We start from the raw sequence: 21077 nt of genomic DNA, 5'->3' as shown, positions 1-21077 counted from the left end.
CGCGCAGGGTCCTCGGGAGGGAGAGCCGCAGCGGCGCCCGGAGGGCGCGCCTCCACTTGTGCGGCGAGAGCCTCTACCCTGCGGTTTAGGAGAACGTGTTGCTCGGTCATTAAATCGATCCGAGAGGTGAAAGCGGTGAGGATCCGCTGCAACTCACCGATTACCCCTCCCGAAGCCTCCGCCGCGCCTTGGTCTTCCATTGGCCGTTCAACAGCCGGTTGACGCCCCTCGGGGTCCATGACGCTGGCCGAGATATCCTGTTGTGAAAGTGTAGGTACACGGACCCACAACAGGGGGCGCAATGAACGGACAATGGAGAAAGGTGAATAACAAGTTTTACTGTTGTGAAAAGAGCACAACCAATACAACAATTAATAATTTGGAGTTTGAAGCCGAAATCTGCTGGTGTCGTGTGGGCAGGCTCGAAGGTAGGAGGCGTCCGTCCTAGTCGAACCGGAACCACCCAGATTTCCTCTGCCACCGAACCCCAGAAGTACTGGAACCGCCAAGTCCCGAATTCCCAGGTGGCCACTGCCTCCGCTCGTCGGATCCGGTACTGCTGGCGGGAAAGAGCACAAACACACAGGTATGGGTGCGACAGCACCCAGTAGACAGAGAGGGGAGAAACCGCCTCCACCTCTTGTTACAATGAAGCAGGAAAGGTGAGTACTTATCCAAGCAAGTAGCTTTCTGTAGTCAGCTGTCCTGAAAAGGTTTACCAAGGTTTATCAGAGTCTTCAATATGAGCTTGCAGAGAAGGTTACCTTAATCTCAAGGCGATATCTCGGCACTGAGGTGGAGACGCTGTCCTGCTGATATACCTCCGTCCTGAGTGCAGTCAGCTGTGTCCAGTAATGGGTGACAGCTGTCACCCTGGCAGCCTTCGTCGGCGGCAGCGCCCTCTGGTGCCTGGAGCCCGCACTCCAGGCAGGGCGCCCTCTGGTGGTGGTGGGCCAGCAGTACCTCCTCTTCAGCGGCCCACACAACAGGACCCCCCCCTCAACGGGCGCCTCCTGGCGCACGACCGGGCTTGTCCGGATGGCGTCGGTAGAAGTCGGCCAGGAGGGCCGGGTCCAGGATGAAGCCCTTCTTCACCCAGGAGCGCTCCTCGGGGCCGTACCCCTCCCAGTCCACCAGGTACTGAAAACCCCGGCCCATTCGACGGACATCGAGGAGCCGGCGCACGGTCCAAGCCGGTTCCCCGTCGATGATCCGGGCAGGAGGTGGTGCCGGACCCGGGGTGCAGAGGGGTGAGGTGTGATGGGGTTTTATCCGGGAGACGTGAAACACTGGGTGAATCCGCAGTGAGGCCGGAAGCTGAAGCCTCACTGCGGCGGGATTGATGACTTTGAGGACCTTGAAGGGACCGATGTATCGTTCTTGGAGCTTGGGGGAGTCCACTTGAAGGGGAATGTCCTTGGTGGACAACCACACTTCCTGCCCAGGACGATACGTGGGGGCCGGGGCCCGCCGCCGGTCTGCATGTTTCTTCGCCCTCGTCCGGGCCTTCAACAAAGCAGAGCGGGCAGCACGCCACACCCGACGGCACTTCCGTAGGTGGGCCTGGACCGAGGGCACACCGACCTCTCCCTCGACCACCGGAAACAAGGGGGGCTGATACCCCAAGCACACCTCAAACGGGGAGAGGCCGGTGGCTGATGACACTTGGCTGTTGTGGGCGTACTCGATCCAGGCCAGGTGGGTACTCCAGGCCGTCGGGTGCGCGGCTGTCACACAGCGTAGTGTCTGCTCCAATTCTTGGTTGGCCCGCTCTGCTTGCCCGTTGGTCTGGGGGTGGTACCCGGACGAAAGGCTGACCGAGGCCCCCAGTTCCCGGCAGAAGCTCCTCCAGACATGTGAGGTGAACTGGGGACCGCGATCGGAGACGATGTCTGATGGTATGCCATGCAGACGGACGACGTGGTGGACCAGGAGGTCCGCTGTCTCCTGGGCCGTAGGGAGCTTCGGGAGGGCCACGAAGTGGGCCGCCTTGGAGAAACGGTCCACTATCGTGAAGACGACGGTGTTTCCCTGGGACGGCGGGAGACCCGTGACGAAGTCCAGGCCGATGTGGGACCAGGGGCGATGAGGCACGGGCAGTGGCTGTAGCTGCCCTGAGGTCTTCTGGTGATTGGCCTTGCCCCTGGCGCAGGTGGTACAAGCCTGGACGTAGTCCCGGACGTCGGTCTCCAGGGATGCCCACCAGAAGCGTTGCCGGACGACTGCCACGGTCCTTCGCACCCCTGGGTGACAGGAGAGCTTAGAACCGTGACAGAAGTCTAGGACTGCGGCCCTGGCCTCTGGTGGGACGTATAGTTTGTTCTTTGGTCCGTTTCCGGGGTCCGGGACACGGGTCAGGGCCTCCCGGACGGTCTTCTCCACGTCCCAGGTGAGGGCGGCCACGATAGCGGACTCCGGGATGATGGGATCCGGGGGATCCGACGGTTCCGTTTTGACCTCATCTTCGTGCACCCGGGACAATGCATCCGATCTCTGGTTCTTGGTCCCGGGGCGGTAGGTAATCCGGAAGTCAAAACGGCCAAAGAACAATGACCAGCGGGCTTGCCTGGGGTTCAGACGCTTAGCGGTCCTGATGTACTCCAGGTTCCGATGGTCAGTGAAAACCGTGAATGGCACGGCTGTTCCCTCCAACAGATGTCTCCACTCTTCGAGGGCCTCTTTCACAGCAAGGAGTTCCCGATTGCCGACGTCATAGTTCCGTTCAGCGGGGGTCAACCTGCGGGAAAAATAGGCACACGGGTGAAGGACCTTATCGGTCTTCCCGCTCTGGGAGAGCACCGCTCCTATCCCTGAGTCCGAGGCATCCACTTCAACCACTAACTGGCGGCTAGGATCGGGCTGCACCAGAACTGGTGCAGACGAGAAGCGCCGTTTCAACTCCTTGAACGCGGCCTCGCACCGGTCCGACCAGGTGAAGGGAACTTTTGGAGAGGTCAGGGCTGTCAGGGGGCTAACTACCTGACTGTAGCCCTTGATGAACCTCCTGTAGAAATTAGCAAAGCCGAGGAACTGTTGCAGCTTCCTACGGCTTGTGGGTTGGGGCCAGTCTCTCACCGCCGCAACCTTGGCCGGGTCCGGGGCGACGGAGTTAGAGGAGATGATAAACCCCAGGAAGGACAAAGAAGTGCGGTGGAACTCACACTTCTCGCCCTTCACAAACAGACGGTTCTCCAACAACCGCTGTAGGACCTGACGTACATGCTTGACATGGGTCTCAGGATCCGGAGAAAAGATGAGTATATCGTCTAGATATACGAAGACGAACCGGTGCAGGAAGTCCCGCAAGACATCGTTTACCAACGCTTGGAAGGTCGCGGGAGCATTAGTGAGACCGAACGGCATGACCAGGTACTCAAAATGACCTAAGGGGGTGTTAAATGCCGTCTTCCATTCGTCTCCCTTCCGAATCCGAACCAAATGGTACGCGTTCCTAAGATCCAGCTTGGTGAAGATTCTGGCTCCATGCAAGGGGGTGAACACTGAATCCAACAAGGGCAACGGGTATCGGTTGCGAACCGTGATCTCATTCAACCCCCTGTAATCAATGCATGGACGAAGTCCGCCATCTTTTTTACCCACAAAAAAGAAACCAGCGCCCATCGGTGAGGTGGAATTCCGGATCAACCCGGCGGCTAATGAGTCCCGGATGTAGGTCTCCATTGACTCACGCTCCGGCCGTGAGAGGTTGTACAGCCTACTGGACGGGAACTCACTGCCTGGAACCAAATCAATGGCACAATCGTACGGGCGGTGGGGAGGAAGCGTGAGAGCCAGATCCTTGCTGAACACGTCCGCAAGGTCATGGTACTCCGCTGGCACCGCCTTCAGATTGGGCGGGACTCGGACCTCCTCCTTAGCTTGGGAGCCGGGAGGAACCGAGGAACCGAGACACTCCCGATGGCAGGTTTCGCTCCACTGAACCACCACCCCGGACGGCCAATCAATCCGGGGATTGTGCTTAAGCATCCATGGAAATCCTAAAACCACACGGGAGGTGGCCTGAGTCACGAAGAACTCGATCACCTCCCGGTGGTTGCCTGACACCACCAGAGTTACTGGAGGTGTCTTGTGTGTGATTGGTGGGAGTAGGGAGCCATCTAGTGCTCGAACCTGCACAGGCGAGGTAAGAGCCACCAGAGGGAGCCCTATCTCCCTGGCCCATCTACTGTCTAGCAGATTCCCCTCAGAGCCCGTGTCCACCAGTGCTGGGGCCTTCAGGGTTGAATCCTCAAACAGGATCGTGACTGGGAGTCGTGTAGCAATGTGGGTATGTCCCACGTGAATGTTTTGGCCCACCCCTGGCCCAGTCTCTAAGGGCGGGCGTTTGGCGTTTGACCGCTCGGGGCAGTCTCTCACATGGTGCTCTATTGAACCACAAACAAGACACGCTCCGTGGGTCCATCTCCTTTGTGCATCTGGTGCCCTAAATGTTGCCCTACTCGTGTCCCTAGCTTCGTCAGTAGGGGGAGCTGTGACCCCACGGAGCGCAGGAACAGAGGAGCGTGGGGAGGGCGGAGCTCGATCGGACCCGGAAGGGAGAGGGACGACGCGTGCCTGGCCACGCCCTTCGCCTCGTTCCCGGCGGCGTTCTTCTAACCGGTTGTCAAGCCGTATGACCAGATCAATGAGCCCATCTAAATCCCGCGGTTCGTCTTTAGCCACCAGGTGCTCTTTTAGGACCAGAGACAATCCATTTACAAAGGCAGCGCGGAGGGCAGTGCTATTCCAGCCGGATCTCGCTGCCGCGATGCGGAAGGCGACTGCATAGGCAGCTGCGCTCCGACGTCCCTGTCGTATGGACAGTAATGCGGTTGAAGCGGACTCTCCTCTGTTGGGATGATCGAACACCGTTCTGAGCTCCCGTACAAACCCGGCGTATGACTGAAGGAGCCGTGAGTTCTGCTCCCAGAGCGCTGTAGCCCAAGCGCGTGCCTCCCCGCGAAGCAGATTTATCACATAAGCTACCCTGCTAGCATCAGCTGCGTACATCACGGGACGCTGAGCGAAGACGAGCGAACATTGCATAAGGAAGTCCGCGCACGTCTCCACACAGCCGTCGTACGGTTCTGGAGGGCTTATGTATGCTTCTGGGGACGGAGGAAGGGACCGTTGAACGACCAGTGGAACGTTACTTTCACGCGCAGGGTCCTCGGGAGGGAGAGCCGCAGCGGCGCCCGGAGGGCGCGCCTCCACTTGTGCGGCGAGAGCCTCTACCCTGCGGTTTAGGAGAACGTGTTGCTCGGTCATTAAATCGATCCGAGAGGTGAAAGCGGTGAGGATCCGCTGCAACTCACCGATTACCCCTCCCGAAGCCTCCGCCGCGCCTTGGTCTTCCATTGGCCGTTCAACAGCCGGTTGACGCCCCTCGGGGTCCATGACGCTGGCCGAGATATCCTGTTGTGAAAGTGTAGGTACACGGACCCACAACAGGGGGCGCAATGAACGGACAATGGAGAAAGGTGAATAACAAGTTTTACTGTTGTGAAAAGAGCACAACCAATACAACAATTAATAATTTGGAGTTTGAAGCCGAAATCTGCTGGTGTCGTGTGGGCAGGCTCGAAGGTAGGAGGCGTCCGTCCTAGTCGAACCGGAACCACCCAGATTTCCTCTGCCACCGAACCCCAGAAGTACTGGAACCGCCAAGTCCCGAATTCCCAGGTGGCCACTGCCTCCGCTCGTCGGATCCGGTACTGCTGGCGGGAAAGAGCACAAACACACAGGTATGGGTGCGACAGCACCCAGTAGACAGAGAGGGGAGAAACCGCCTCCACCTCTTGTTACAATGAAGCAGGAAAGGTGAGTACTTATCCAAGCAAGTAGCTTTCTGTAGTCAGCTGTCCTGAAAAGGTTTACCAAGGTTTATCAGAGTCTTCAATATGAGCTTGCAGAGAAGGTTACCTTAATCTCAAGGCGATATCTCGGCACTGAGGTGGAGACGCTGTCCTGCTGATATACCTCCGTCCTGAGTGCAGTCAGCTGTGTCCAGTAATGGGTGACAGCTGTCACCCTGGCAGCCTTCGTCGGCGGCAGCGCCCTCTGGTGCCTGGAGCCCGCACTCCAGGCAGGGCGCCCTCTGGTGGTGGTGGGCCAGCAGTACCTCCTCTTCAGCGGCCCACACAACATCATCCTCGACATGGTGCATTTTGCTTATAGCACTCTTAAGTAATATTACTGCACAGTGCAAATATCGCTGAGAACACACCAACCTCAGGTCAAGAAACACATGACTGTATTTAAATAATCATTTGAGTTAGTTTGTAATTGCTCCATTCAATTTTTTTACTGTGCCTATTCGTTCCCCAAAGCACATATTTAGGCTTCCTGATTTGCCCTCACCCCAACTAAAGCAGTGGTTCTCAGTTTGTTTCTCCAAGCACCCCCCACCCCCCATTGCAGATAAGAACTGACCTTTGTTTTAAATTACTTTAAATTATTTTAAACATTGTATTTGATTTTTTTAAAAAACCCTGCAACTTACTGAACAAAATAAAAAAGTGACAAATCACCTTTACAGTTGAATTATTAAAAGTGATGTGCATGATACATGTTAAATAAAAAATGGTTCCATACGTTTGGTACCACTGTACCCTGCACACGCACGTATATCCTCGTGCATGCGCGCTCACGTGATCGCGCACGCGTACCCACACGTGCTCATGCATGCACATGTATGTGCGCCCACGCGCACGCACACACAAAACAAAACCACTGTGCTGCCTGGAGGCTGTTAGCAAGAAGACAGAAGAAAAGCTGGAGAAATTTCTGACGTGATTTTTTTTTTGCTGCACTGAGGATATACACAGTCGACTGCGTCAGTTGTGTGTGTGCGCGGGCGTGGGGGACAACGACACAATGATTTGATTGAGCTAACTGATGCTGCTACACACACACTCAAAATCCACTCCGCTGTAAGCTGTCTGGATGCATGAAGACCTGTTCACATGAAACGGTGATGTGATTTTTGGCTGGACTGAGGAACTACACAAAGTCTTTTTTTTTATGGAAGTCTGAAGTCAGTGCAGAGCATCACTGGACTACACGTTACAGTGGAACATCAAAATGTAAGTCCCTTTTCTGTTGTTTATAAATTAATAAAGTATAAAATGACAAGGATCTATTTTAGCCGTTATATAAAACAAATCGCCTCGTTGAATGGTATGTTCCAGCTTTCACCTCATGAAATATCCATACCATTGAACTCATAAACATTCATTATTTGTATAATGTCGATTAAATTTTGTCAGTGGTCCTCATGTGCATGATGGTGCAAAAATGTTCTCTTATGTCTGTTAATTTTTTTACAGGTGGTGCAAGATGTTGCTAACCTGCAAGATGGAGAAGATTGAGGCTCTGAGTGTGATTAAGTTCCTGCATTTGAAGGGTTACAATTCCCGGCAAATCAATGATGAAATGAAGGCTGTCTATGGTGATGATTGTCCGTCATATGACACTGTTGTGAGATGGGAAAGGAATTTCCAAACTGGCCACATGTCCCTCACAGACGAGCCAAGAACTGTACGACCATCACTCAACGGACAGTGCAGCCACAGTGAAGAAAGTGGAGGATCTTATCCTGGAAGACCGTCGAGTAATCATCCACGTGATCATGCATGAGACTGGTCTTAGTTACAGCAGTGTGTGGAAGATTATTCATGACAAACTGCACATGTCTAAGGTGTCAGCACCCACTCACTCATCTCAAGCTGCGGTTGTGGAAACAATGCGAAGTGGCTATGAAATCTTGCCGCATCCACCCTATTCTCCCGGTCTCGCCCCAAGTGACTTTTTCTTGTTCCCAGAGATGAAAAATCCACTGCGGGGTCAGCAATTTGATGACACAGATGACATCATTCAAGAGGTGAAGCAGTGATTTTCAACGCAATCTGAGGACTTCTACAACGGCGGTCTGCAGAAGGTCAAGAAACGATGGGAGAAATGTGTGACTCTGGACGGTGACTATGTAGAGAAGTCTTAAGGACCACAAATAAAAAGGAAGTTTCTGACTTGTTTACTTCATGGCCATAATTAAAACTTTACGATACCCCCTCATATAAATAAAAATTTTAACTGTCCCTGTTTCTTAGTGTATCAGTAAAAAGCAAATGTTATATAAATTTAAATTAATATAAATTAAATAGAACTATAAACTGGGCAATAAATGCTGTTTTCTGCCAGGGTTGTGTGTGTGTGGGGGGGATTTAGAGAAGAGCATTCTGTTTGTATGTGTGTTATATGTGTAAACCATTAAAAATTCAAATAAAAACTCAGTGGCGGTCTGAACTCTGTGGCATATGTCATATTTTCTGAGAGTAAGCCAGGTTATGCAGTGAATGCATCATTTCTACAAAAAAAAAAAAAAGAAAAAATGGGGGGTGGTTAAAATTCTTTCAATGTAATATATTTTTTGTAGATAATAAACATGGACTGTATAAGCTTGATGAGACAAACTTACTTAAAAAATGTATTTTGAACAAAGCACAAAGTCAATCAATCAAGCAATCAATTTTATTTATATAGCGCCAAATCACAACAAACAGTTGCCCCAAGGCACTTTATATTGTAAGGCAATAGTCCAGCCTAGAGGAAATAAATGCATGAATTAGTTTTTCAGCATCACTCTGAGACAAGACTTTTCTAATTTTAGAGATATTGCGTAAATGCAAAAAAGAAGTCCTACATATTTGTTTAATATGCACTTTGAATGACATATCCTGATCAAAAATGACTCCAAGATTTCTCACAGTATTACTAGAGGTCAGGGTAATGCCATCCAGAGTAAGGATCTGGTTAGACACCATGTTTCTAAGATTTGTGGGGCCAAGTACAATAACTTCAGTTTTATCTGAGTTTAAAAGCAGGAAATTAGAGGTCATCCATGTCTTTATGTCTGTAAGACAATCCTGCAGTTTAACTAATTGGTGTGTGTCCTCTGGCTTCATGGATAGATAAAGCTGGGTATCATCTGCGTAACAATGAAAATTTAAGCAATGCCATCTAATAATACTGCCTAAGGGAAGCATGTATAAAGTGAATAAAATTGGTCCTAGCACAGAACCTTGTGGAACTCCATAATGAACCTTAGTCTGTGAAGAAGATTCCCCATTTACATGAACAAATTGTAATCTATTAGATAAATATGATTCAAACCACTGCAGCGCAGTGCCTTTAATACCTTTGGCATGCTCTAATCTCTGTAATAAAATTTTATGGTCAACCGTATCAAAAGCAGCACTGAGGTCTAACAGAACAAGCACAGAGATGAGTCCACTGTCTGAGGCCATAAGAAGATCATTTGTAACCTTCACTAATGCTGTTTCTGTACTATGATGAATTCTAAAACCTGACTGAAACTCTTCAAATAGACCATTCCTCTGCATATGATCAATTAGCTGTTTTACAACTACCCTTTCAAGAATTTTTGAGAGAAAAGGAAGGTTGGAGATTGGCCTATAATTAGCTAAGATAGCTGGGTCAAGTGATGGCTTTTTAAGTAATGGTTTAATTACTGCCACCTTAAAAGCCTGTGGTACATAGCCAACTAATAAAGACAGATTGATCATATTTAAGATCGAAGCATAAATAATGGTAGGGCTTCCTTGAGCAGCCTGGTAGGAATGGGGTCTAATAGACATGTTGATGGTTTGGATGAAGTAACTAATGAAAATAACTCAGACAGAACAATCGGAGAGAAAGAGTCTAACCAAATACCGGCATCACTGAAAGCAGCCAAAGATAACGATACGTCTTTGGGATGGTTATGAGTAATTTTTTCTCTAATAGTTAAAATTTTATTAGCAAAGAAAGTCATGAAGTCATTACTAGTTAAAGTTAAAGGAATACTCGGCTCAATAGAGCTCTGACTCTTTGTCAGCCTGGCTACAGTGCTGAAAAGAAACCTGGGGTTGTTCTTATTTTCTTCAATTAGTGATGAGTAGTAAGGTGTCCTAGCTTTACGGAGGGCTTTTTTATAGAGCAACAGACTCTTTTTCCAGGCTAAGTGAAGATCTTCTAAATTAGTGAGACGCCATTTCCTCTCCAGCTTACGGGTTATCTGCTTTAAGCTGCGAGTTTGTGAGTTATACCACGGAGTCAGGCACTTCTGATTTAAAGCTCTCTTTTTCAGAGGAGCTATGGGCTACAGCTAAAGTGGAAGTGAATTGCAAGAAGATATTTCCATCAGCATTTAGAGTGGACCACTTTCACAGGCTGAGCCCCCCTGAGAAGATCTGTCGTGTGTTGACGAACACCCCTGCTGCCTTCTCCCCAAATCAGAGGTAATCGCAGAATCACAAAAAAAAAAAAAACATGAGAAACATGAGCTAGAACAAGGCAGGGTGGATGGAATGGGAGTCTGATGGAGGGGGGAGAGAAGGAAAAGCAGAGGTGAATGTGGAGACTCCAGGAAATTGAATGTTTCAAACAGAAAGTCTTTGGATGACAAGTGCACCCTGAAGCCTGTTGCTGACAGAAGGGAGAAAAGAAAAACGGCTTAAAAGAAGAACAGAGTGCTGCAAGTGACACAAAAGACGCTTGCTGTCATTAACAGGCAACATCTTTTATTCCTGTCAGTCCTCCAGAGTCAACTTGATGTTTGGATAACAGATGAGGGGAAATTCAGTCCAACATTTCCACAACTGAAACGGCCAACTGTGGAGTGTTGCTTTTATAATTCAGTATTATTTACAGTTTTACACTCCTCTCTCTCTCTCTCTCTCTCTCTCTCTCTCTCTCTCTCTCTCTCTCTCTCTCTCTCTCTCTCTCTCTCTCTCTATATATATATATATATATATACACACACACACAGTGTGTGCACAAATATTAGCCAAGTGAGTGTTTTGATCTTCGATCATATCATCATGTTTAAGCTTATATATATATATATATATATATATATATATATATATATATATATATATATATATATATATATATATATATATATATATGATATATATATATGATATATATATATGATATATATATCAGATGAAACTGGAATTGCGTCAGGAAGGATATCCAGCGTAAAACCTGTGCCAAATACCAATGCAGATCTGGCTGTGTCCACTGTGGGGACCCCGAACAAAACGGGAGCAGCTGAATGGACAACAACAACAATATACAGTAGTGTTCAGAATAATAGTAGTGCTATGTGACTAAAAAGATTAATCCAGGTTTTGAGTATATTTCTTATTGTTACATGGGAAACAAGGTACCAGTAGATTCAGTAGATTCTCACAAATCCAACAAGACCAAGCATTCGTGATATGCACACTCTTAAGGCTATGAAATTGGGCTATTAGTAAAAAAAACAGTAGAAAAGGGGGTGTTCACAATAATAGTAGCATCTGCTGTTGATGCTTCAAACTCAAACCTATTATGTTCAAACTGCTTTTTTAGCAATCCTATGAATCACTAAACTAGTATTTAGTTGTATAACCACAGTTTTTCATGATTTCTTCACATCTGTGAGGCATTAATTTTGTTGGTTTGGAACCAAGATTTTGCTCATTTACTAGTGTGCTTGGGGTCATTGTCTTGTTCAAACACCCATTTCAAGGGCATGTCCTCTTCAGCATAAGGCAACATGACCTCTTCAAGTATTTTGACATATCCAAACTGATCCATGATACCTGGTATGCGATATATAGGCCCAACACCATAGTAGGAGAAACATGCCCATATCATGATGCTTGCACCACCATGCTTCACTGTCTTCACTGTGAACTGTGGCTTGAATTCAGAGTTTGGGAGTCGTCTCACAAACTGTCTGCAGCCCTTGGACCCAAAAAGAACATTTTTACTCTCATCAGTCCACAAAATATCCCTCCATTTCTCTTTAGGCCAGTTGATGTGTTCTTTGGCAAATTGTAACCTCTTCTGCACATGTCTTTTATTTAACAGAGGGACTTTGTGGGGGATTATTGCTAATAAATTAGCTTCACACAGGCATCTTCTAACCGTCACAGCACTTACAGGTAACTCCAGACTGTCTTTGATCATCCTGGAGCTGATCAATGGGTGAGCCTTTGCCATTCTGGTTATTCTTCTATCCATTTTGATGGTTGTTTTCCATTTTCTTCCATGCGTCTCTGGTTTTTTGTCCATTTTAAAGCATTGGAGATCATTGTAGATGAACAGCCTATAATTTTTTGCACCTGTGTGTAAGTTTTCCCCTCTCCAATCAACTTTTTAATCAAACTATGCTGTTCTTCTGAACAATGTCCTGAACATCCCATTTTCCTCAGGCTTTCAAACAGAAAAGCATGTTCAACAGGTGCTGGCTTCATCCTCACATAGCACTACTATTATTCTGAACACTACTGTATTTGCAAAAATCTCATAAAAACATTTTTTCACATTGCCATTACGGGGTATTGTGTGTAGAATTTTGAGGAAAAAATTAATTTCATCCATTTTGGAATAAGGCTGTAAAAAATGTGGAAAAAGTGCACAGATGTGAGTACTTTCTGGATGCACTGTATACAAAACATATGCAATTCATATGTGAGTAACGTTGTGAAATCATAAGGGAAGAAAGTGCTAAAAATTAAAAAAACAGACACAGAACAATATCACCAGCAATATTTAATCCCATCTTGTCTGATCCAAGATGCATGTCTTCACACAATTTCATTATGTGTTATATTTTCAGCATGAAATGCTACACAGATCAACAAACAAACATAACGACTGACTACCACTGTTGGTTCATGGAGGAAATAAATCTGGACCAACCCCCAGCCGTCATGTATGTAAATTGGGAAAAAAAACAAAAAATTAAGACTTCTTGTTATCACATCCTGAATGTTGGGCTGCAAACTTGCAATCCTATCCACTCATGTCTTAGATGTTTTGTCTTGATGTTCCAAAACTGTCAATTTCATGCATAGTTGTAATGAAACAGATGGTTGACTAAACTTGCATAAATGGTTTTGGAGGCATTCCGGTTCAGTCCCACTGAGCATGTCTGCAAACATCCTCAGTATGTCATGTCTCACTTGTGATATTCATTTTAGTACAGAACTGTCAAATATGATTATTTTTATGAATAAATAACATGGGAACTTTTGTACTCGTATCAGGTGTGTGTGTGTGTGTGTTTGTGTGTGTGTGTAATATCCTGGGCCAGCCGCCGCCTCCTCCTTTGTTTTTTCCTTCCTTTCATCAGTCTTCAGGTCCTTCTTTCTTTAGTCTGTCATTTGTTCTTTGTCCTCCCTTATTGATCTCTCTTATTTGTTACCACTAGTAATTGCTTCTTTAGATCAGAAGCTGCCTCATGACTTCAGCATCACCAGGAGATGCAGCAGATGAAACAGAATAAGCAGCGGACAGAACTCACCAACAGCAAAATAAAGCAGCAGCATCATTGTGAAGTTGATGTGCCACCCAGCTGCACACAGAGTTAGAACCATCCTGGACCTGCAGACAAACACACCAGAGACATAAGAGCCAGAAAAAAAAGAATGTGTTATGGAAGAAGAAAAAATTAGAATATTTTCTGCACGTTGTGTAAAATAATCATGTAAATGTGTAGACTTTTTCAAAAACGACATGTGACAGGCAATTTGTCAATACAGGAACGTTCACTTAATGCACTCTAAAAAATAATGCACTGCTCGGCTTAAAAATAAAAAAATAAGGCAACACTTTCCATGGATCTTTTTAGTGGTCTAATACATTTGATTTGCTTTGTCCGCAACAAGGTTCATTAATTTGAAAGAGTTTAATTAAAAGGCTTTGGTTTTTTTTTTGTAGCCCAATAATTTCATTTCAGTCATTCTAATTTATTTTACCTCCATTCTACTCAGAAACATATTATCAAATTGTAACCTTAAGTTCACAAAGTTTTAAAACATTTTAATGTATTCCACTTGTCAGAATAAATTACATCTCAATTCCAGTTTTACAAACCAACTTTTTATTTTTAAATCATTGTTAACCTATGTTCAACTCTTTCTTTAAACTGTGAACTTTTTCTTTAACCAACATCTATCAACTTACTAAAATGTGATTATGCAAAAACCTTGAACATGAAAATATGGTTCAAATTAACTTAAACAAACTAACCTCATGAAGCAATTTTAGAGTGTCTTATGGTAATTGATGTCATCAGAATTAGGAAATATGGTTATGAATGCAAATTGAATTGCATAAAAAGTAATTTAATTATTTATTAAACTGTTGAGTAGTTTTAATAATGCATTCATCAAAATGACACACAACAGAGAGAAGTACCCCAAATGTCCACAAAATGTCCATTGGTAACTACTGCATATCTGGAATATTTGGTTCCAACAGATAGAAGTGAGGACCTGCAGTGGCGGTCCTAGAGTGATTTACTCCCCGGGCGAAACCCCCTGCGTGCGCCCCCCCCCCCCCCCCGCCCCGTGCACACTAACGTGGCCACCACCTCCGCCCCACCACCCATGAAAACACTAACTTCGTCCTGAACATCCACAATCCCACAAATTAACTCACAACAGCTATTTTCAAGAACAAATTTCCAGTTTTAATGACTACTGCAATAACAAACATAAAGAAATTGGCACAGTCTAATGTGTCATCATCCATGGACTTATCTGCAATGATTATCTCAAAAGTTAGCAGGAGGGCATCATAATTGTTTGCCACAGTGCTCACTAGCCGTGACGTGAAATTCCATCGAGTAGGAGCATTTCTGGGCAACCTTGAGCAGTCTGCAGACTCAAGAAAAGACATCCTCTTTGTGGATTTTGAGAAAAATATGGCAAACCCAGAGAGTGATGCAAAAAATATTCTGCACTCAGATAAGCATTTAGCCCCCTGAAACAGAACCAGATTCAGTCTGTGTACATAGCAATGCACAAACATTGCACTGGGGGCTATTGCTTTAACTTTGGCCTGCAAACCATTGAGAGCTGAAGCCATGACAGCAGCCATGGCTTCTTCATAAGGAAGACTATCAAATGGCTTCGCCAAAATCCGGTCCACAACATTCAAATTGTCTGCCATTATGTGCAGCTTGCTACCTAGCTAGCTCGCTAGCTGGGACTGGCGCGAGGCTAGTGTGAAGTGTGTCCGCCTGTGAGTGCTTTGTGACGGTGGAGGGTGGAGGGTCTCAGCAGCACCCGCTGCTCGGTAGGGACAGAAACTGTGATAGAAGTCAGAAAGAGTGACAGAAGTCAGTCTCCAAACACAAGCAGCTACAAAAAACCCCCACCAGAAATAGAAGCTCGATTTGTCGCTAGTCGTTTTTAACAAAGAAAATGCTGCTAAGAGGATTAGGAAACTCTCCGGTTCAACTCAGAACAGAATGAAAATTAAAAAATGCTTCCACGGATGTTTACACCAAAAGATCGCTGATTCGCTCATTTCGCTGTCAATCAAAAAGGGATTCAGCCTCAGACAGATCATCCAATCATCATGCAGAAGCTGAGCGTCCGGGCCGGCCGAGGCCAGCCCACTGCCCCATAGACCCCCAGACACGCTGAGCGTCCGATAGGTGGGACAAAGCCCAGCATTTATTCAATGACTCGTCTCGTTTCGCTGCAGTCTTTGCTTCGCTATTGAACTCTGTGGAAGCTCAGCGTCCACACTGTTTAAAGCACTGTGAAGCTGCGGGAATGAGTGAGAGAGGAAAGCCACCATGGAACGGGGGGGAGGGGGAAGGTGGGAGCGCCCCTCTGCCGTAACGTAACCACGAACCCCCACACCCCGTTTTTATTTTTTTTGACCGTTTTTTTTTTTCTGCACGGTTGTGCCGCCCCCCCTGCGATGTTGGTTAACATGATAATTCGTATTTATTCTTTTGTATATTTGTTTAAATGGGAATATTGGGAGGGTTGGATGTGTCTAGACTTGTCCAGGCAGGCACATGTAAATAAGGACCTTTGTTTGTATGCACTTTATGAAGCCTTGTTGCTAATTGTAGGTTGTGGTCATTCACTCTTGTTAATTTTCACAACATATTATCTTAAGACAAGTTGAACGTTCAGCAGGAAGAAACCTCAAGCAAAATCAGACTCTATGGAGGGGCCTTACAAAAAGGATTAAAGTCAATAAAAAACATTTTAAATCAAATAAAACAGAAAATTATCAAATCCTCACTTTAAAAAGCCAAAATATCTTGTTTGACTCAAATAATTATCAAAACAGATGACATTTTCTGTAGACGGATGAATCAGTTAATTAATCACTTGAGCTCTGCAAATGACAGCTGTAGTTATTTTCATGTTTTTTTTTTCATATTTGAAAACATGAAGATCTTCATGCACCTGCACAGCACTTTCACTGCAAATTACACCAGATGCAAATGATGAGGCATGAAGTGTATCATTAGCAGCACTCGTCTCTTCCCATGTTGGTCATGTTCATCGTCCCTTCAAAATCCATTTTCTTTAATGCTGATTAACTGTGTACTGTGGCTTATATGCAGATTACTCTCCTCTGTGAAACTACCAGAGGTAATAAAACTCAGGTATGCAGGGAGACGGACTTATATATATATATATATATATATATATATATATATATATATATATATATATATATATATATATATACGAGGGCTGTCAATAAAGTATAGGTCCTTTTTATTTTTTTCAAAAACTATATGGATTTCATTCATATATTTTTACGTCAGACATGCTTGAACCCTCGTGCGCATGCGTGAGTTTTTCCACGCCTGTCGGTGACGTCATTCGCCTGTGAGCACTCCTTGTGGGAGGAGTCGTCCAGCCCCTCGTCAGAATTCCTTTGTCTGAGAAGTTGCTGAGAGACTGGCGCTTTGTTTGATCAAAATTTTTTCTAAACCTGTGAGACACATCGAAGTGGACACAGTTCAAAAAATTAAGCTGGTTTTCGGTGAAAATTTTAACGGCTGATGAGAGATTTTGAGGTGATACTGTCGCTTTAAGGACTTCCCACGGAGCGAGACGTCGCGCAGCGCTCTCAGGCGCCGTCGTCAGCCTGTTTCAAGCTGAAAACCTCCACATTTCAGGCTCTATTGATCCACGACATCGTGAGAGAACAGAGAAGTTTCAGAAGAAGTTGGTTTCAGCATTTTATCCGGATATTCCACTGTTAAAGGAGATTTTTTTAATGAAAGACGTGCGGACGGATTGCAGCGTCGGCTCGCATATATATATATATATATATATATATATATATATATATATATATATATATATATATATATATAATATATATATATATATATATATATATAAATGCTGACATTCACAATTTTTTTAAATGGGCATACTTAGTGCATTTTGCTTTGTCTTAATGATTTCATTAAATTGTAGCCCATGGGCTCCTTTACAGCAATGCCAATAACGATACATCCACTGCATATGAAATAAACCCTAAACTGGTCCTCAACACCAAGCTGCTGAAATGAACGCCTCGTAAAAACAAGGATTTAACAGCATAAACAAGCAAAGTGCTACAAAGTGACAGAAATACAGTAATAATAATGATAATATATCTTGGATCAAACCTAGATGCTGGTGTATTAGCATAATAATCACTATGGTTTTGCACCTTGAAGGTGCGACATGCACTGAACTCCTTGCAGACATGAAAACCATCCTCTATATGGTAATATATTTTACATTTGGCAATAATTTTGAAAAGACAGGCAGTAAACCGTTTCAAGCAGAATGAAACAAAGCCCTTTGAAGCTGTCTGTTGAAGATGCCACTTTTCCAGCATGAGCATCAAACATTCCATCCATATCAACTTGGGGTGTTGAATTGAAAATCAATTTTAAGGAAATATATATATATATATGCTATATAAATGCTATATAACTCACACAAAGGTTCAAATGATGCAGCATATGTGGACCCTTTCTTTTTTGTCACTGATACATACATACATGCATTGATTGATACATACATATGAGGGGAGGATGATAGCAAAATGACTCATATTGTAATGCTTAATACTCAGGAACCATAATACACACCTTTTGCAATCCCACATCTAAAAGATAATCTTTTACTATGTGTAGCGGGGTGGAAACTTTGCCGGGTGCTATATATAGACCAATCAATGTTAAATGCAAGATACATACATTGATACATTTATAACAGGGGAGATGATAGCAAAATGATACTGTAATGCTTAATACTCAGAAACCATAATACATACAGCCTTTTGCAACCCCACATCTCAAAGATAATCATTGACTATGTGTAGTAGGGTAATTGAGAAAGGTCCCTAAGCCCTTTATGACATCATTAATTGTAGGCCCTGGTCCAGTTAAAAAAATCAAGAAATCAATTTAGTTAATCAGTTAAAAACCTAACACCAGCAAAGTGTTGTATTAGTATTACTATTGGGGGGTGTAAATTGGATATTGACTTGAGTCTTTTGAGTTCCTATCAAATTTCATAATCCTTAATGAATAAGTTTTATTTGCACAAAGCTAAACAAGTAAGTACTTTCAAGTTCAACTCAATTTCTCTGAAAAGATTAAGAAGTCAGGTGGTAAAAATGAAAGGGAGAATGACAATTAAAACTGAATTAAGATTGAACATTTCATACCGAAAACATGAAAGCAAAAAGTGAATAAACATGTATTTTTATTGTGACCCTGACAGATAATACAACCTAAAATGTCTGAAAATGTTAGGCTGTGTAATGGATAAATGCACCTGTTAACTTTATGTTCAGTTCACATACCAGATCAGAACGTGAAAGTTATGCTATGTGATTTATATTAGTGCTCTCAACAAGTAGCTTCTTCTGGGTTTCTTCTATGCTGCACTTTTGTCTTCTGTATGCTTTGCTGCCCCCAATGGTCAACAAAAGGTGTGCAGAGGCAGTGCCAACATGTTGCAGCAAAGTAGAAAAACTGAATAAAGTCCCTGTTTTTTCAAGAAAAATGTATTTGATGGTAAACAATGCCACTTTTGTCTTATTCTAATGTATCATGGAAAAATGTCTACATTAAACAACTACACCCCAAATGAACAAATGATCAATGCAATTAATAAAACAACACTGCTTTGTATTTTGGCTGATGATCCTGTCCCAATGATCTTACTCATCACTGCCACCATGACTAAGAATTTGGATTACTGCTCCACATCTACAGTGAGAAGTGGGATTGGTGCAAAATTAAACTGCCACAAAATCAGAAATGCGCTGGTGACTTTGCCGGAGGATTTGGCTCAAACCCCAAAGCTCCTCGGCTCAATGGAGAGGTGTCTGACACACCGTCCTGATACTGAAGAGGAGAGCATGTGGTAGAAAGATAACAGAGCTTTGTTCCATATTCCATTTTGCATCATTTAAGGAAGAATTATTTTTATCAATTTATTCTTTTAATAGATGGCACATCAAAAAATAAGCTGTTTTAGCTTTCTTGTAACAAAAGCGTTTTCAAAGTCAAAGAAATTAGTTCAGCATGTTATGTAAAGTAAATAATCAAGCCAGGAAAGCAAACTGACTCTTTGCATTCACCGAGGTAACAGCAACTCATTCAACTCAGGCATCCCTGATGCTCAATGAGAAGATTACGCCAAACTAGTTGCAGGAATAATCATTGCCCTCATTTCAGCCCATCCAAAAGCTAATAAAATTCTCAACAGTACAAAACTTGAGTGAGTGAGACAAAGAAAAATCCACTCAGACACTAAAACACTTTATGATACCTGACAAACTATTCAATTCTTAAACAATCTGGGTGTTTTTTTCAAAGTTGGTAACCAAGTTGTTCTTTGAACTGGTCTCTGAGTGCGGGTGAGACCCCCGGCTGTGCCACATCCCGTCTCTAAAGGTAGGTTAGGACCCGGTGATGGGCTGTGACAGATTGGGGTTGAGCAGTTGGGCTCTCTGCATGCTGAAGGCTTGAGCTTTTGGTTGAGCTTCCTGGGTGGGTGACAAGAGCTTTCTAGCAGGTTGGAGAGGCTCAGAACAACAGAGAGATTTGTCCAGTCTTGCTGTAAAGCAGAGAGGGTTTGAGAGTGTTGTATCTGAGGGCCTGGAACTGGCAGGAGGCCACCAGCCACAGCCCACACTGTCTGAATACAGAGTTCAGATTAAGGACATCTCTGAGGATGCTGTGTGCCTACAGGCGTCACCCTTTCAAAATTTTACTCCAGGGGATTTACGTCTCATACAGTACACTGACCTTCCAAAGACAACAGCTGCATACTAACTAGTACCAACGTTCGTTACGGATGAGACATCAGATGTTGTGCACGCCTCCCTGTAAATCGCCCCTCTTCACTTTCACATGCATAGTTGATTTCATGAGAACAAGAGAGTGAGAAGTCTCTAAAATGCTTCAACGGGCTTCAATGTGGACGTCCTTTCAAGACATTTTCACGATGCTGTCTGAATAGGACGCATTCTCAGCTTGCTGCAGGAGCCGGCCAGTGATCTGACAGATACCCAAAGAGTGCTAACAGACGAGGCTGGCAGACGCGTGTTATGGTTCACTGCAATCTGCCAGTGTTTTGAAGCAGGAGACCAACTGGCCCCATGATGATCATAACACAGACAAGATAGGCACCTCCTTCCAAATCTCCTTCAGCCCTGCTGTGGATGAGGAAATGTTTTTGAAAAGCCATGAAAATTATTGAGCACATCATGTCATGAATGTTGTAGTTGTGTAATTCTATTTGGGAGAAAGGAATGGCAACTCACAGAAGACCATAAAAGTCAATGAATGATTGATTGAATTTATTTAGTAAAATAATGCATAAAATACAAACATAATTGCCCATTAAACTACATGGATAGCACAAGAAAGTGAAAAACACTTGTTTCCATTGTGGTCCAGCAAAAGTAAAAAAATACAATAAGACAACAGAACAAAGGTAATACTAAATTAATAATTATGGCAAATTATACAAAATTAAAAAAAAAGCAAAGTAATGTATAACATAAAGTAACAAAAAAAACAATATTTAACCTAAATAACAATGATACTAAGTGGTTACTGTAATTGGTTTCAGTGTGGAAGGTTCCCGGTGCAAATCCCACCCCTGCCACATTTTCCATGTAATGTGGAGTTGCGTCAGGAAGGGCATCCAGCGTAAAATCTGTGTCAGTTCCAC

At 44.5% G+C, this 21077-nt stretch overlaps 1 protein-coding gene across 2 annotated transcripts in view; it reads right to left on the bottom strand.

Moving 5' to 3' along the window:
- LOC117522553 (neurocan core protein-like) overlaps positions 1–21077 on the bottom strand; it is a 126855-nt gene that overhangs the window by 92223 nt on the left and 13555 nt on the right. For both annotated transcript variants that reach the window (XM_034183990.1, XM_034183991.1), the window contains exon 2: positions 13364–13443. In XM_034183990.1, coding sequence (XP_034039881.1) covers positions 13364–13436 — 73 coding nt within the window. In that variant the 5' untranslated portion in view covers positions 13437–13443. The remainder of the gene's footprint in view (positions 1–13363; positions 13444–21077) is intronic.

The sequence above is a fragment of the Thalassophryne amazonica genome, chromosome 12 (assembly GCF_902500255.1).
Source record: "Thalassophryne amazonica chromosome 12, fThaAma1.1, whole genome shotgun sequence".
Classification (NCBI taxonomy): Eukaryota; Metazoa; Chordata; class Actinopteri; order Batrachoidiformes; family Batrachoididae; genus Thalassophryne; species Thalassophryne amazonica.
Note: the sequence above shows the minus strand (reverse complement) of the source record. Positions and strands in the feature narration are given on the sequence as shown.